At 34.7% G+C, this 17,861-nt stretch overlaps 1 protein-coding gene across 3 annotated transcripts in view; it reads left to right on the top strand.

Moving 5' to 3' along the window:
- LOC137002666 (adhesion G protein-coupled receptor L2-like) overlaps positions 1–17,861 on the top strand; it is a 123,850-nt gene that overhangs the window by 28,329 nt on the left and 77,660 nt on the right. For all 3 annotated transcript variants that reach the window (XM_067362467.1, XM_067362466.1, XM_067362469.1), the window contains exons 3-4: positions 12,249–12,462; positions 14,612–14,721. In XM_067362467.1, coding sequence (XP_067218568.1) covers positions 12,249–12,462; positions 14,612–14,721 — 324 coding nt within the window. The remainder of the gene's footprint in view (positions 1–12,248; positions 12,463–14,611; positions 14,722–17,861) is intronic.

Below are 17,861 nucleotides of genomic sequence, written 5' to 3'. Positions count from 1 at the left end.
ATTATGCATGGAATCCAGGGACCCAATAGGTTGGGGGATAACAGTTATTTAAAAATTATAATACAGCTGTGTATACAGCCAAAACGCCTTCTAGGCAAAAGTAGACCACATTTTTTCTGACAAAGAAAAAAAGTCCCACAATCAAATCTTATTAGATTTTCTTTTTCATAATAGTTGTTAGTATTATGATTAAAAAAGATGCTTGACAGTTTGTTGTCAAAAGGTCATAATTCAAAAAATAGAGCAAATGGTTTCTCTGGTCTCATTGTAATGTTTATTCATCCCTATAGTGAGTGTGTAACAGGTCTGTTGTGGATTAGATACAGTCTGGAACCCTGTTTTGTCTGTCAGGGTTTAGTTTTGCCCTTCAGTTCCTTTAGAAGGTCTACTACTGCACACATTGTTCATATTACTGTCATTTCCAGTGGTGGACCATATCTTTACTTTGTTACTGTACTTGACTGCAGATTTCAAGTATTATTCAGAGTATTTTGGAAAACTTTTAGTTAACTACATTCTAAAGTATGATACTTTTTACTTACTTTTAAAACATTATTACTCATTAGCTACGTTTACATGGGCACCTTTTGTTTCAATCGGAATTAATTCATTCTGATTGAATCAGAACGTAGTGTTTACATGATCGCTAAATAATGATGATCGGGTTGATGTGCGTTTGTCACAAGCTTCAAATTGGAATAGATTTTTTGACATGCACTCACTGGAGGAATATACAGAGCTGCCTGCTGTTTGTGCGTAGCCTACTAACCATTCTCCTACATTGCAGTGTTTTTTGTTTTTAAAGAGCCGACTTAATATTCGTGTCCTAATTAGGAGACAACGAGCACATGAACCTCTGTCCTATCTGTGTAGCTGGCATGTTAAACCCCCCCTCCTCTAATAAATATTTTGCAAAAGACTTGGTGAAATTGCAAAAATAATGAATAATACATTTTTAAAAAGTATCACTCCCCCATATGCGGCTGGTCAACCTCTAACTAGGGCTGCCCCCTAATAGTTGACTAACCGCTAGTCGACTAGAAGAGACTTGGTTGACCAAAATTTTATTAGACTTAGTCGCAGAAAAAAAAAAAAAATCCACAGGAAGTAGCAAAATCAGTCTGTGACGGACAAATCGTTAATGGAAGGAAATCCAAACATTTGCCTTTTATTCATCGACCTCAAATGTGGCTTATCACTTGAAACATGTAAGTATTAGCAACTCGGACTCAAGTCCGCTCGCTCTAATGTTAACCTAGATCAGCACTTCTCAAAGTCCGGATCCGGACCCGGAGGGAATTCAATCCGGACCCGCCTCCATTTTGTATTTCAACAGCAGTAACTGTGTGTAAGGGATTAAAAATCTGGATTTCTTACTTTGAAAAACGCATGTCAAAATCATTTGTTTAGTGTTTTATGTCTTTTTGGAGATGGTCCGAAATTAAAGCGAAGGCGAGATATTTAAAGTTTTCCTCCGTGATTCGGTTGCCATGACATCCAGTGAGCATATACTTTTGATGTAATTGGATGAGTCGCGCGACGCAGCGAGCGTTTGAATGGGTGTGGAGCAGTGGTTCTCAGCCTGCGCCCCGTAAATGCTGCCCACGATATGCCGACCACAATTAAAATTTAAATGAAAGTGAATTAAATAAATATAAATGAGCTATAATGCTTTATTTGTCATATAAAATAATTTTGGTGAGCATTTATTATTTTCAGACATCAGGCAACGTAGGCTAATGACGCAATCACTCAGTTAACGAAACAAACACAAGTGCGCGCTTTGGAAGAATTCAAACAGTAGTTAGGCTAATTTTGTAAATTTAAGCCTCAAAATGGTCAAATTTGTTATTAAAGGAGAAAAGATAAATGTGGAAGATAAAATGACACGACACAAGAAGAGTCGCAGCATCAGCAGCAAAGGTAAGAAGAATGGAAGAATCAGTTTGCTGTTAGGCCTAATGAGCGAGATGGGCAGCCTTCCTGTTTGCTCTGTAGTAAAGTACTTGACAAGCAAAACCTACAATTTCAGAAGACTGAACTGTGAATTCGATGTGTTTGTTTGATGTATTTTAAATCAATAAAATAACCGCATCAGCGCACCCGCGGCTGGATGAGCCCAACTCTGCGCGTGCTCGCGGATTCGATGCTGCGCGAGGGATTGCGACGTGACAGAATGCTTGATATCGTCAGAGATTGTAATTAGCCTACAGTGCGCTCAATGTTGTTTGTAAAAAGAGCTGAGTAACATTTGCTTAAGGCGTTTATGTGATTTGGTTTTTGGTTTGGTGACTATTGCGATGCTGTTGAAAAGAGTCATAAAGTCATACAGAATTAAATAGCAACTTAAAGTGATTGTATTATACAGTTTGTGTGTTCTTTGAGCATTACTGATTATTATTGTAAAGCTAATGTCAGTAAGTTAGTTTTTATTTGTTATTTATTGTGTGCAACATCTTAGTATAATAATAGTATTATCTGCTAATACCATAACATTAAATCTGATTGGTTTGCATTGGTGACGTCATATGCAAATTATATGCGGACCGTGAGACCTGCACTTGGACCATTGTGCGGACCACTGGGAAAAAAGTTTGAGAACCACTGACCTAGATAAATGTGCGATAGTTTCTCAACAAACTGTCCATACCGGCGTGATGAATACGATCCTCAACTGGACACGACCACAACGCAGCCCTGAAGTATCAGCAGAGATCGAGTCAACTAGATCATCCATTGTGAAGGCCTCATCGACATGACAGCCAGTTGCACAGTTCCTCAACAAACCGGCGTGATGAATACGATCCTCAACTGGATGGAAATGAAATAAATACTTTGATTGCTGCGATCCTATCAGACTTATGATAGCAACCTGAATCGTAACAAAGCACTGTTCGCCAGAGGAGAACTGGCCCCCCGACTAAGCCTGGTTTCTCCCAAGGTTTTTTTCTCCATTTTAACACCTATTTGCCACTTGTTTGCCACCTGATGTCACCTGATGGAGTTTGGGTTCCTTGCCGTTGTCGCCTTTGGCTTGCTAAGTTGGGGACACTTGACATTGGACTTGACATTTGATATTCAACAGTATTCAACATTCAACAGTGCTTCTGATCTCCCTGCATTGACACCATTCTTTAAGAGCTGTTGTGCAGCCAAAATTTGTACAAGTTATCAATGTAAAGCTGCTTTGACATAATCTAAATTGTAAAGAGCGCTATATAAATAATGGTGACTTGACTTGCGCTATTATTAGGCGCATATTCTAGTGTTTGTGTGGAAAGCGCGCTTACTGCATGACATGCAGGTGCTGATGCAGTCACTTGCATTTAACTTAAAATACACTGTCATTTTGGTCATACAGATAAGAGTACTGCAAACTGTAAAGGGTCCACTTTTATTTCTGTAAACTCAAAATAACAACAAAACGTGCTTTTAAAATAATGAAAACAATCAGGATGTGCATTCTGCCATCTTGGTCTGTGAACTTGAGCACGTCAAAAAAAATGAACCGAAAATCAGCGTATACTTGCCTCACAGAAATTAGAAATATATCTATAGAAAGCTTGAAATGTCTACTTTTAAATAAACCAATTCAAATGGAAAATAAATATCCTCAGATTATGTAATCCGTATGAAATGTGCATATAGGTGGGTCCACTACTATGGCGAGTCAGCATCGTTGACTTAATCTCTGCAGCCGAAAAGACTATTAGACAATAATTTATTAAAATGTTTAGACAGTCTCGTTCTGTTTTTTTTTTTTTTTTTTTTTTTTCACGACATACATAATCATTTCTTTTGCTGTTGCTCTGTGGCAAGCTTTATGTGCTGCGCTTGAGCGTTGATTAGTATTAGGCTATATATAGGCTATTAAAGGCTCATTATTATGATTTATGGCTTAATATACGCGCGATTAGTTGACTAATCGCTTAAATGAATGACTACTAGCCGACGAGGGCAGCCCTACCTCCAACATTCCAATTTAAATTTTCTTTATGATGGTTTTATTAATATTTCTAATTAGTTTTATTTTATATTTTTAATTAATTTTAGTTCAATTTTTTGTCATTTTATGTGCTTTTTGACTTTTTTAAAGAAAACATTATTTGTTTTATTTAATTTTTAGTTTTAATTTGAGTTCTATTTTCAAGGCAACATTTAGTTTGTTTTTCAACTAATATTTATATTTTTTCAGCTATATTTAAATTAACAATAATGTTTTTAATAGTTTGAGTTAACTATAATAACCCTGACCTCCAGCACAGATAGTCTCGACCCATATCATGCCACCGATGTGAGTCACTGTGTTGGGAGTTTTTGGATGCTGAAATAAGTAGATCAGTGTTTTTATGATGCCACAAAGTCACTGTGCATAGCGTTTAGTTGACTATAGCTTGTATTTGCCTTGTGGTGTATTTTGGCACAAGTACTTTTTCTAAAGGCAAGGATTCCTTGAACAACAGCAAAATTTAGTGGCCAAGATGCTTAGAAGAAACAAACCCTAAAAAGACAACCCCCCCCTCCCATCCATATGAATTCTTTCAGAAACTACAGTACAATACAGTAAGCCCTGTATATTGGATTATGGGCACTTAAGAACAGTTTGCACATTTTCCTTTTCTTCTGAAGACACTTGGTGGCCAGTAAAAGGGAACAAAATCACAAATAAGACAAGCAGGCTCAAGAAGTCCCTGCTGGGTCTACTGTGGGACCTCTCAAACTTTTCTAAAGATGACACCATCCTTTTTTCCTCTCCACCCATTTTTTTCTCTGAGAAATCCCCTGTGGAGACTGGAGTCTGGGACACAATGGAGGCTGGTCGAGGGGGAGTGTGTTGGATTTGCATGCAGCTGTTTGCTGTTCCTAAAGCTACAAAGGCCAATAAAATTTGCATTAATAGAGGGTGACAGGCATCACCCAATGCCCAGGAATCCTGCTGGAACCAGCCCTCGCACTCACTCGCTTGGTAGCTGCATTGGTTTTCTGCCCATATGGTAACTGAGCTGGGATCTTTCCTTGAGGAAAGCTGGAAAGGATTAAAAATGTTAACAAACGGCAAGCCAAGACATTTGGATGACTTAAACAGGTCAATGTTAGTTTGTTACTGGTTAGTCTAGATAACTGGAATGACGTGTTTGACATGTACAGTAGTAGTCTACTACCTTGAAATCTCAAAACAAAATGACTTGCCTTGTATAAAAGTTTTTTTTTTTTTTTTTTTATTGAGATAGTCTGAGGTGTATTGTAACATTATTTTTCAAGGATGTTGATAGTAGTGATTCAACCAAAAATATTAGTCCAAAATGGTTTTGGAGGACCAAAATGGCGACGTTTAATTTAAGCTCTTCTCCAATGCTGTGTTTTGACTGTCAATGTATATTTCATGCACACATGGATCAACTACAACAGGTAAATGTCAACTTTGTGGACATTTTTTTTAAAATCAGTCTTCATTATGATAAACAGATATCGATTCTTTAATCAAAAGGTCAGTCTTTTATTCTATGAGATTTTTAGTTGGTGTGTGAACAAAACTTCTAAACATTATTTGTACTGCCTACTGCCCAATAAGCTTTGTGCTTTGTTACTTTTGATATGAAACAGAAGTCTAAGCTTTCAAATTCTATCCACTTTATGATGAAATATGTGGTTTTTGCACTCTTTAATGTGGCATGACAGATCACTGTAGCATGTGAACCAATCATTTATTTCTCTTTACTTCTAGATATTATAACACAATATAAACATGAATGAACATCAGAAGGAATGCTGAAAGATACAGTACTTGTTGGTTAGCTAGAAAAAACACTAGAGAGGGGCATTTTTTTGGCTATTTGTTTGTGTACAACTTTTGAGTGTTTTGATGTATTAAACGGTTTTGATTAATTGATTATTAAAGTATATATATATATTTTTATTTTTTATTTTGGTGCATCATGTGTTGATAGATTTTTTTCTTTTTAAATAATTGAGATTGGTCCAACAGAAAATGGGGTTGTGCAAAAGCGCTACATTGTGTGACAAAATTGGCTACCACTGACTTGAGCCCCACAGCAAACTCCAGGAGGATGCATAAGAAAATGACTTTTCCAGCCACTGACCAGAATTCCTGATAAAATTCCATGTCAGCAAGAAGAATGAGATCACACCCAATTGCAATCCAGATAGAACTGTTGCCATGGGAGCATTCCATATAATATATCATTTATGACTTGGGATACCCACTTATAACATGGTTTAATTTAAAAGAAAGGGTGAGATAAAGAAGCACAAGCTTTGACAGGCTTGTTTAGGGCGACTGTTTCCGCTTTCCTCTCTGCCTACCCAGCTTAGATGTAAATCTTGACTGCTGCTGGCAGTTCTTTGCTGAGACAAAGGTGAGTTTGAAAAACTAGGCTGATTCTTGGAAATATATATTTACTCCAGAGAGCCGGTACAACATAAAGCAGACTTGTCTTACGGAAATTGAAACCATGCTTACTTTGCACTATTCTTCTGTACATGTTTTTCCAAAGAACATCAAAAGCTCATTATCAAAATGAAATAACTTTCTCTTTATTTGAAATGACGCATGTAGTCAAGGTCATGTGGGCTAACATTCAAATTCCGAAGGACAAAGTTATTGCCCTATGCTGTGTTAGTGACCCTAATGTTTGGAGTTCTTGATGGTTTTGTAAAGGGTTCAGTTCCAGTCTATTACTATTTTTAAGGAATATCACACAATTTCATTCATGTTTTAATCTAAACAGGTAATCTCTGTTGTGCAGCACTTTTTTGATCGCAAACAAAAACAAAAATGAAAGGAGTTCATTTGATTATATTTATTAAAAGCTTAATGAAATTGTTAAACTTTTTAATGCATTTGATTACCTGTTTTTTATAACAAATTTGTATTAAATCATAGAACACACTATCCAGAAAAATTGAAACAGACAGAACAGAATTTCTGAAAAAATAAAACTCATCTCATAAGGAACAGTTATTGTTCAAATAATAATAAATTGTTAACATTATATGAAGTGAAATGAATTAAAACAGAAGGAAAAAATTTTTTTTTGGCAAAGTCACAAGGGCCTAACTAACGCATTTTTGTGGCTGACTTTAATGCATATGCATTTGTAGGAGTTTCTCTTTCAGATGCAAAATTTATGGGAGGAGAGTATTTAAAGGAATCATGCAAGGTGATTTAATAAGGTTTGCGCTAGTCAATTTACTGGTATTTGCACCATTATTTAACGGCAAAAAAGCATGTCTTAAACCAGATGTTTATTTGCGCTGCTCTTTGTAGATTGAGTTGGTCATTATGGAAATGATCGGGCTGCGTCTGTGTTCATCAGTATTTCAAGTGCAGACATTTCCACTCCCATCTGTGCTTTTTTGGAATTGCTCACTTGCTAGCAAATGCAATGTAAAGAATGTATTGGGGTAATTAGTGTTTAGCTGCTAAGTGAGTTTTGCTAGTGCATGACTGAGCCATGAGCACACAGCATTATGAGAGAGTGTCATGTTTTTTTTTCCCCCTTCATGAAAGCAACAGTCTGAACGAGACTGAGGAACAGAGAGCAGAAAACAACTGACAGCTGGAGCTCTTGAGATGAAGTGTTACTGTGATCATTAAATTTCAATGTTGTAACATCTCTCTCACTTTGATCACAGCTCATGTGGTCCAGGTATATTTTTTTAAAAATGGTTAGTGTTTAAATTTGACTTTTTTTTTTAAATAGACATACACATGGACAACAGGATATTCTGGGGATGCACACAAAATTGTTCAATTCTGCCTATAGCCTCCTGGGTCCCACTGTCCACATATGAGGATATTATATTATAGTGAATTTCTCTGACACCATACATGTTACAGTTTTAAGTCTGGATGTCCTGAGAGCTTTTGAGAGATACCAAATGTTTGGAGGTTTCACCAGGGCAAATAATCAAATTTAGCTCACTTATTACATGACACTCTCTCATAATGCAGTGTGGAAATACTATTTTGTAAATATCATTTAAATCTTAATAAAGTTCAAATAGTTTATTATAAATCAATATCTCAGGAAAATGTTGTGGGGTTTCTAATCAAAATATGACCTTGTTACAAAACAGAAAAAAAATTAAATCAAAAGGGCATTGATTTCATGTCCACTGTAGAGGACATCAGGACTTAAATCATGTTTATCAGGCATTTTAGGTGAATAGGGAAAAAAATTACATATCAATACATACCATATTCCTAATAGATATTACTCTCATTGTTGCACTTATTTTTTCCATTACATATTGCTCCAGGAACACATTAATATGCAAATTAGATACAGTGTATAGATACATTGCATTTAATGGGAAAACCTATGTATGGCCATTTTACCCACATACTGCATAAAGTAAAATGGTATATCAATTATTTCCATATATATATTTTATAATATAGTTGACAATCATCTTTGAACAAAGTTTGCTTAAAAAAAAAATCCTGAAACCTAAAAAATGATTGGTGAATGGAAGAAAAAAAAATCTCATTGTTCTTGCCTTGTCGTTTCAAGTCATTTTATTTTTTAAACTGAATCCTGGTATCCATTTAAGGAAAGATAAGGGCAACATACAAAATGTGCAGTGCTGGGGGTCCTTCAGGACAGGTTTGGGAACCACTGTTCTAAACAATGTAATGGCATGAAATAAAAAAAAAAAAAAAAAAAAATCCTGAGTTTTAGGAGGATAGAGAGATACAGCTAAAAACCAGTCATAACTACTACAGTTTACTCAAGAAATATTTAATTTGTTAATTATATATATTTTAGGGCAAAAGTCCCTATCAAGTTATAAAAAAAAATGAGTTTGACAAATCACAGAAAATGGATGCCAACAGCCAATGAAGTTTTAGCAGCTAATAATTATTGGCCCAATCACCCATTTAGAACACAGTGAATTTACATTTGTCCACTTGTCCATGTTGTTCTGGTATCCACACCGGTTTTCCCCACACAATATTTAAATTACGGCTGCACAATTCACAAAAAAAAAAGAAAAAGGTTTTTGGATTGACTAGTCTTGCAATATGTCCATTACATAGCATTCTGTTTAGATCTCCTCTTGGTGTGTAAAAGTTTTCTATTTACAGTGTTTGTGCAGCATTGTAGCCAATGAATATCCACATGCAGAGAACTCTGAGCAAGATTTCACTAACTGCCTGGTGAGTGTGGATGGGATGTGAGTGAGAAATGGAAACCCTGGAGTGGATTAGGAACAGCACATGCAGTACTCTGCCTGCTAGAGTGGCATCTCAGCCTGTGAGGGCAAAGGGACAGTGGTTCCTGTGCAAAATACAATTCATGTGCCAGAATTTATGTTCTCTCATACCCTATTTTCCATTTCGCTTTCGTTTACTCACAAATATTTGAGTAGTATCACGAGTATTTGAGAAGATATGCAGTGAAAGCTTTGAACACTTTTATTTAAATGAACGTGCTGTGTGTTTTTTGTGTTTCTGGTTTCTTTGTTTTAGATTGAAGTATATAAGCAGAGTGTGTAATGGGATGAATATTGCATGTGGCACATTGACAAACAAATGACATTACTTGTATGCGACATAATTCACTTGGGACATCAGTACTTGCATTAGAAAAGAACACAAATCATGTATAATCTACAGACCTTCATGGAAAAAAACAAATCGTTCCTAAAAGACAAACCAATAAAATTTTGGTAGATGCTTTTTAAAAAGCATCTTTTTTTTGCACTGTGTAAATAGTTGTTAGATGCTATTTATACTTAGTAACAGATGCTATTTGCACCTCAGTTTATTGTAGTATATTATAATAAACAGGTATCAATAATAATAACACATTCAGAGTATATGTGTATATTAAAATCATAAATTTATACTTTCTTATTGGGACATTACTTCTCTCTGTTCCTACACCAACCCCTAACCCTACCTGATAAACACAATTCCCGCTACTAAATACCCGTTAAAATATTTCATTTTTATTTCAAATAAACACTTCTCTGAGTTGATATGCGATCGTAAAGAAGAGTTCTGAAAAAAGCTGGATTATCAGTTAATGTAAATAGCCTCTGCAAACAAGGTGTGCCAACCTATGATGGACCAGTTGACTCATATAATCCATTCGCAAGGTCCACACTGTACAAAACTTGATACGCAATGACGATGTGACATTCTGACTGTTTTGGGTGTGCCATTGGTGCTTGGCCCCATATGTTATTGCTTGCACCTGTGTGTAGGCACGTACAGTCTGTTCTCTCAAAGCGGGAGTCTATGGCAGTCCATTGAATTATATGCTAACAAGTTATGAAATTTGGCATGAACTCAGAGGACATTCTCACTGTAAAGCACAGCTAATTTGGAGTTTCTTTTTCAAACCCTATAGCAACAGTTTAAATTGCACAAAGTTTCTGCGTGCATTTTATAAACCCATGTGGTCTAGAAACAATATTGTACAGCATTAGAATTGCATGATTAAATTTTACTTTTTTTTTTTTTTTTTTTTTTTTTTTTTAAAGATCGCGATCTTGATTCAAACACCCGCATGATCTCATTCCTAAATTATGATTAGGTTATGTCTATTAACTTTTTTTTTTTTTTTTTTTTGCAAGTTTTTGCATGCATATTTTTTTTTTTAAGTAAATTTCATATATCAAATTAAGTAAACTAAGTTAAGTAAAATTAACAAAGAAAATAAGTCATTTTAACTTGGCCAGTAGCTAAAAGTTTAAGGTTCAAGGTTTCTGTGTGATACAAACGATATAACACTCAATTAAACCATAATTTAAAGTGTTTACTTAGAAACATCTAAGTAAATAATACTATAGATATTGTGTAGACACCATATCTACATATTAGAAGTAACATGGAACCTGAACACAGAGACCTCAATACTTGGTTCACAATACACAATGACGGTAACATTTGATTGATCTTTTTTGAATATGAATGTGACATTTTGAGTAGAAAATGAATCCAAATATCACAAAATGGCAAGTTACTAAACCTAACAACAAAAGAAATGATAAAACAGTGTATATACAGCTGGAAAACAGCGAAAAATCAACCTCATTAATTATTCAAGGACCAGTGTATGATGGGTATGATGTAGTTCACATATAAACACTGATGTCTACGGCAGCAATCAAAATAAAGTAAATCACTTTTTGAAGGGAACTTAATTCAATTGAAGACTTTATATTACATCGTTACACCAGTAAGTGGTATTTGTCATTGAAGATTCAAGAGATTCGTTCAGGAACACTGGTTCATCTAGTAATTTTGAATTGAAGTATTTATGAGTCAGTCATTGAATTATAAATTCAAACTGATCTTTTTTTTTTTTAAAAAAAAAAGAAAAAAAAAGAATTCTGATTAATTAAATTTTAAATTTACTGCAGCAATTATCCTAACATTTTGTCAGAACCTCTAGTACATGACATGTTATTTTGTTTAGTTGTCTGTTTAGAATCGTGGGAGAAATGTGTGATTCTCAAATTATCCTGAATCGTGCAGTTTTACGCAGCATTATGTAAATATCTCAAATATAGGATGCCAACAGAAAACACCTCTTTATATTTTGGTCAGTAATATCTACTCTTCCTCCCACACTTAACAAAGTTTCCTGCATCTTAGAGAAGTATGACTAACCATATGGACCATAACTCCTACATGCACTCAATATAATTATATCTTGTAGTATGATGGCCTTTTGAGAGGATTCAAAACAAACTTGTCATTTTTATACTGGGTAAATGCAAGGATGTTTTTATGCATTGATAACAATTAGAAAACATTTCTCTATTTTTGTTGACATTTTGTTGTCAGTTGGACCAAAAGACATATGCTGACCCATCTATTTCATATGGTACTCAGGGCATCATGCTGATGCAGTTTAAGAATATTGTTGGGACATTAACGCATGATACATGCTAAAAGTGCAGTGTGTATTTAGAAATGACACCAAGCCTAGTTATTACTTCATGCTAGTAAACGGCTGGCGGATCAGATATCAAAATAAGTGGACTTGTGGTTAAAATGAAAGCTATTTGCTATTTATATGACAACTGATAAATATCTAGTAGCTACTTAAGAATATCTAGTACTTAACACAATTCTTTGTGGTTAAGTGAAAGAAAAAATAATTTCATAGCATAAGTAAAAACAGTGTGTTCAGAGTGGCTTGGGCATTAAACCCAAAATCCTTTTTTTAACCAGCTCTAATCTCTAATATTCCTCTCTTTCTTTTTAGCTTTCAGTCGTGCAGCACTGCCGTTTGGTCTGGTGCGCAGAGAGCTGTCCTGTGAGGGCTACCCCATTGATCTCCGCTGCCCTGGAAGTGATGTCATCATGATTGAAACTGCCAACTACGGCCGCACAGACAACAAAATATGCGACGCTGACCCGTTCCAGATGGACAACATTAATTGCTACCTCCCGGATGCCTATAAAATCGTATCTCAAAGGTAAAGGTTTGTGTGCCAAGCATTGCCTGTAGTCCAAATGTGGATTCTATTTCCTTGTTTCCTATGCGGTTGTAGATACTGAAGTTTGCTGAGCGAATGTTTTTGTCATTGTTTCTTTTAGTGTTCTGTTGCTAGGTGATTACAGAAAGGCTCTACACTCTAAAAACACTGTAAAAAGATTTGGAAATAAAACAAGATTATTGGAGTGTTTTACAAGAAAATACCATTGCTGGTCTTTTTTACTTCAGAATTAAATTTTTAATTTTTATTTGTAATTATTCGCATTTCTGAGTGAAAATTGTTTCAAAGTAAATCCTACATATTTTTTATTCATTGACGTTACAGCATGTAAACTCAAGTTCAAGTTCCTTTGTTTTAACTGATTGTTCTACACAGTGTGTCCTAATCAGGCTTTTTGGACCTGTTATAAAGTAGACAAAGATAGTCAAAGGTCTGCCTTCATATTATATTATTTATAAATTATATTATATTACGTTATCATATTATATTTATATTATATTGTAAATAATTTTAGAAATATTAATATTTATTACATACAAATGTATATTATTATTTTTCACAGCGATTAAATTAGCATATGGGCTTATTTTATTTTAATGTTTATAATTATTTTAGTTTTTAATACAATAATAATATATTATATACCATTCGATTCAAAGTAAAAATAAAAAATAATGTATTAGGCTAACACTATCTGCGCATTGTTGTGCACTGTATAGTTTTGTCACCGCAATGAGGGATTCATCCCGCAAAGATTTTGCCAGCTCTGCTATTGGGATATCAGGGTTTAGAGAGAGAATAAAATGTTTTGTTTTTGAGATTGAAAATGCAGTATCCACCAAGTTAAAGTCAACATGAAACTGAAATTGTGATGGTCTATTCTTCCCTAAATGGCTTCTAGAACAAGAACAAATATAGGGCGGGGCTTGATTTTGTCCATGGGGAATTGATTAGATAGTTGGATGGTTGTAGTTTGCCATTGGTGGATTTCATGTGAGTGACAGGTTGCCCCGCCCTCGTCATCAGAGAAGAGATGTTGCTGCAAGAGGGAGGGGAAGTTATTTTCATTCAAGATTATGAGGCACATGCATTTAAAAGAATATTCATGTACACAGATGAATCATTTTTCTTTTTTTTTTTTGGGTGAACTGTCCATTTAATGCTATGTTGTTCTGCTGGTTAACTCAATGACTGAATGAGTAACATTGCCATGGTCAAAGTTAAACCTCTGACAGCCAAATCTTCAGTTTTCTGCAGCAATCATATAGACATGTTCATCTGATTTGATTGGTTAATGCAATCTTACCATTACCTATGAACCGCATCACAGAAAAGGAAATTCGTAGATTGTATTTATATTCAGTGCTGCTGGAGTCCTTTAGGGTTTTCTTCATTTTTTTATATTCCCTGTCAGAATAGCTTGCAGTTGGCCCGGAGTTAGAATTAATGAAATTTCTTATTTTCTTAATTTATTTTTTATTTTTTTCCTGCCCTTAGCCGAGCTGTCTGCTGGTTAACATCTAGGATGTGTAATCATGGCATGAATACAGCCCGCCTCAGTGTTGTAGAATGTGATGCAAAGAAGGTGCAATTAACATAAATAATAAAAGATGTCTTTATGCCGAGGCGAATATTCATAAGCTTGATGGACACACAACAGATACAAGGGTTTGGGATAAGGTCATGTAGGACCATGATGTGAAGTCGTATCTTCAAATCTCAGGAAAGGTGTGTTGTTTAATAAACCCTTGAGGCAGTTCATAACTATTTCAATATTTTGGTGAATTTGCGGTTAATTTGTATGAATTTGTACCATTTTGAATATTTTTATACAATCTGTTTATGCCCAACTCCAACTCAAACTGAATCTATTTACATCAAACTAAACAGAATGACTGAAACCTGACTTTTAATTAATCACCACAAAAATGCCATGGAGTTACGCACTCAAATGAGAAGTAATCATTCACACTTTATATTATTGTTACATTTTCTTTTAAAATAAATGGAGTAATCATAATTTTATTTACTGATAACATAATATACAGTAAACAGTGAGAATGGTAAACACCTCTCCGGGAAGTTTTGTCCATTAATTCTTCTCATTAATGCTTGTTTTTTTTTTTAGGTGTAACAATCGGACTCAATGTGTTGTCGTCACTGGCTCGGATGTCTTTCCTGATCCGTGTCCTGGGACATACAAGTATCTTGAGGTCCAGTATGAATGTGTGCCATACAGTAAGTTATCTTCTTACAAATATTCTGTAATACTCCACATGATATAATAATGAGTTTATCTTGTTTATTTTGAACTAATCCTTTAAGCCACATAGGTATGTTTTGATGGTGATTAAGTATAAGTAAGAATAGCACTTCACAAAATACTTCATGTAAATGTATTTATCAGGTATCAGGTTGAGTGCAGTTCTGTGTTGAATCCTAACATCATAGCTCTGTTCCAAAACATAGTGAGCTGCCCTGCTGTCTGCTACCTACATAGGTAGCATCCTAATTGAAAAGGATCTTTGTAAGTGATTTCACACTTTCTTCATTAATGGGCAGCAGCTCTATTAATAGTCACTGTTGATATCACCATGTTACCAAGCAAACAACATAATGATCTAATAATAAGTACATTAATAAAACCACAAACCAATTATAGGTGAAATACTGCATTTCTTTACTGTGTAGAATACAGGTGAATACATTATGTAGTCTTTATAAATGTAAATTTCCTGGATCTTGAATGAAATTTTTTGGTATAGCACATAGATTTAGACCAAATTTGGGCATTTTAGCTATAGTTGCACTCCTATGTTTCCATCAAAAATGATATTACAAATATTCAAATACATCAAATATTACAAATGCTCATAACAAATGTATGTGCTCAGTTGAGGCGGATTAATTTGTGACTTTGCCTCAACAGTGACATTGGATGTGACTGGATAATTGGACTAACCAGAATCTCAAATGTTGGTTTGGTGGTTCTGAAACGACCAAAGTCTGTCCTCAGAATGATTTGGTTTAATTCCCTCCCAGAAGTGTGTCACACAATTGCGTTCACACACAGCAGCATCCAAACACAAGATAACATGACAATGTTAATTGCGTTTCGTCTGCCGCTCTGAGACGCAAGTCATTTATAACGGAGAAAAAAAGAGCCACAGTTTCTTCCCTGATTGCAGCAACCTCCATTTTTATTACAGATATTTTGCTCCAATATCCCAGGAAGTGACTGTTTTATTTCTCTTTATTTTAATTTGCGCATAAGTTAAATTCACAACATTAGATGGAAACGTAGCTTATGAAGCCTTTAAATGCTGTGTATATACACTAGGAAGCTCATTAGGATTTGGAACAGAGCCACTGTCTGTTTCAGCATTTAACTTCGTGCCATTGTTTCTCTATCAGTGATTAAATGGAAATGTGTTTACTCTGTGTTTAATATTTTCAGCTTACCTTTTGGATTTCTACTTCTCTGTCCAGTTCTGCAGCTGTTAGCCCTGATGGCCATTGCATCTTTGGGGAATAACAAAATTCTCTTCTTTGTTGTCTCTTCTACAGATGCTTTGTTTCTTGTATTTGTCTCTCTATTGAAAGTCTTTACATTTGCAGATGGTTGTTTCAGGACCATATCCATTTCCTGTTTTGGCTCTGATTTTCTCAAAGAGCATATGTCTTCTGATGGAAGTTATGGAAGTTATATTTTACTTTTTCAACTTATTGGTTCAAGCCTTCCCCATGTTGATGGGCTTAATTTTACTTTTATTCATCAAAGATGCATTAAATTGATCCAAAGTGTCAGTAAATACATTTAGAATGTTAAAAAAGAATAACATAAAATAAACGCTGTATTTGAACTTTCTTTTAATCAAAGTATCCTGAAAAAAATGTTTCACTGTTTCCGCAGAAATATGAAACCGCACAACTTTGTTTTCAAAATTGATAATAATAAGAATAAATGTTTCTTGAGCAGCAAATCATTATATTAGAATGATTTCTGAAGGATCATGTGACACTAAAGACTGGAGTAATGATGCTGAAAATTCAACTGTGGATCACAGGAATACATTACATTTTAATATATATTCACATAGAAAACAGCTATTTGAAATTAATTTAAATATTAATGTTTTACTGCATTTTTGATCAAATAAATACAGACATGGTGAGCACAAGAGACTTCTTTCAACTGCATTAAAAATGTTACTGACCCCAAACTTTAGTTCACTTTTCTTGCCTGAGGTGCAAAGAAAACTTTTTTTTTTTTTACATTATACATTAAAAACCAAGCAGAAGACTGCTTACAATCCGAACTGTTTCTTTGGCAGTGGATTGAATGGATGAACTTTGCAGTAAGCAGTAATTGTGCAATGTCTAGCACACTCTTACTTCTCTTTCAAATAATTAGTTAAGACTTCTGCACTTACACTGTCACTTAAGTAATATTCATGATCCAAGCCTTCAAATTGTTCCTACGCCCCTGATTTTAAAATGTTGTAGTATCCGTTTCTTTTTCAGCATTCTTAGTCACTTTTTTGTAGTACTTAAATTGTCCAAAAATTCATTTTAATTTATATATTCATATTGAATTAATATAAGCTCATGTATATCAATTTATCTAGCATGTTTTTTTTTGTTTTTTTGTGGCAGTGTATGATTCATGTCAAAAAAAATTATGGAGTTGTTCAGTTGTAATATTATCTATTCTTAGATAATATCCATAACTTCTAATTTTACATCTTTTTTTAGTGTTTGAAAGAAAAGTTTGTGCGCTTTTCAAAATGCCCATTATTTGTCTGCCTCTTTATCTTGCAGTTTTTTTTTTCCTGCTCTCTTTACCACTCTAATAGCTTCTTTCTTTGTTGCTAGGTGTCCACTGATAGCAACATGATTAATTAAACCCTATTCTCGGTAACACAGGTGCAACACTAAAAGCGTTTTTCCCTAAACAGTTTTTTTTTCTGCATGTGCTGTATACATTTCCCCATTGGATGGTTTCTAATTTGACGTAAATGTATTGGCCTGTATATATAAATGTACTTTTTTATTTATTTATTTTTTTAAATTTTTTTAGGAGGGGGTGGGGTGGGGGGGTCCTCTTCTAATCTTTTCTCTCCCTTGACGCTCTTTTCATTCTCTTGTTTTTCCACGGCTCAAATAGAAGTGGAGCAAAAAGGTAAATGACTGCTCTGGCTCTCAGTCCTCAGCTCCTTGTTTTGTGTTGTATGGTTTCGAACCCTCCACACTGCTCCCCCCACCCCACCCCATCACCTACATGATATCAGGATGGACAAGATCTATCTAACCGAAGCCCAGAAAATGTTTTGTCGGAGGTTAAAATGCAATCAACTTTTTTATACACTGACATGGAT

This window comes from Chanodichthys erythropterus, chromosome 16 (genome assembly GCF_024489055.1).
Source record: "Chanodichthys erythropterus isolate Z2021 chromosome 16, ASM2448905v1, whole genome shotgun sequence".
In the NCBI taxonomy this organism is placed as follows: Eukaryota; Metazoa; Chordata; class Actinopteri; order Cypriniformes; family Xenocyprididae; genus Chanodichthys; species Chanodichthys erythropterus.
This window is presented reverse-complemented; position numbering and strand designations above follow the sequence as displayed.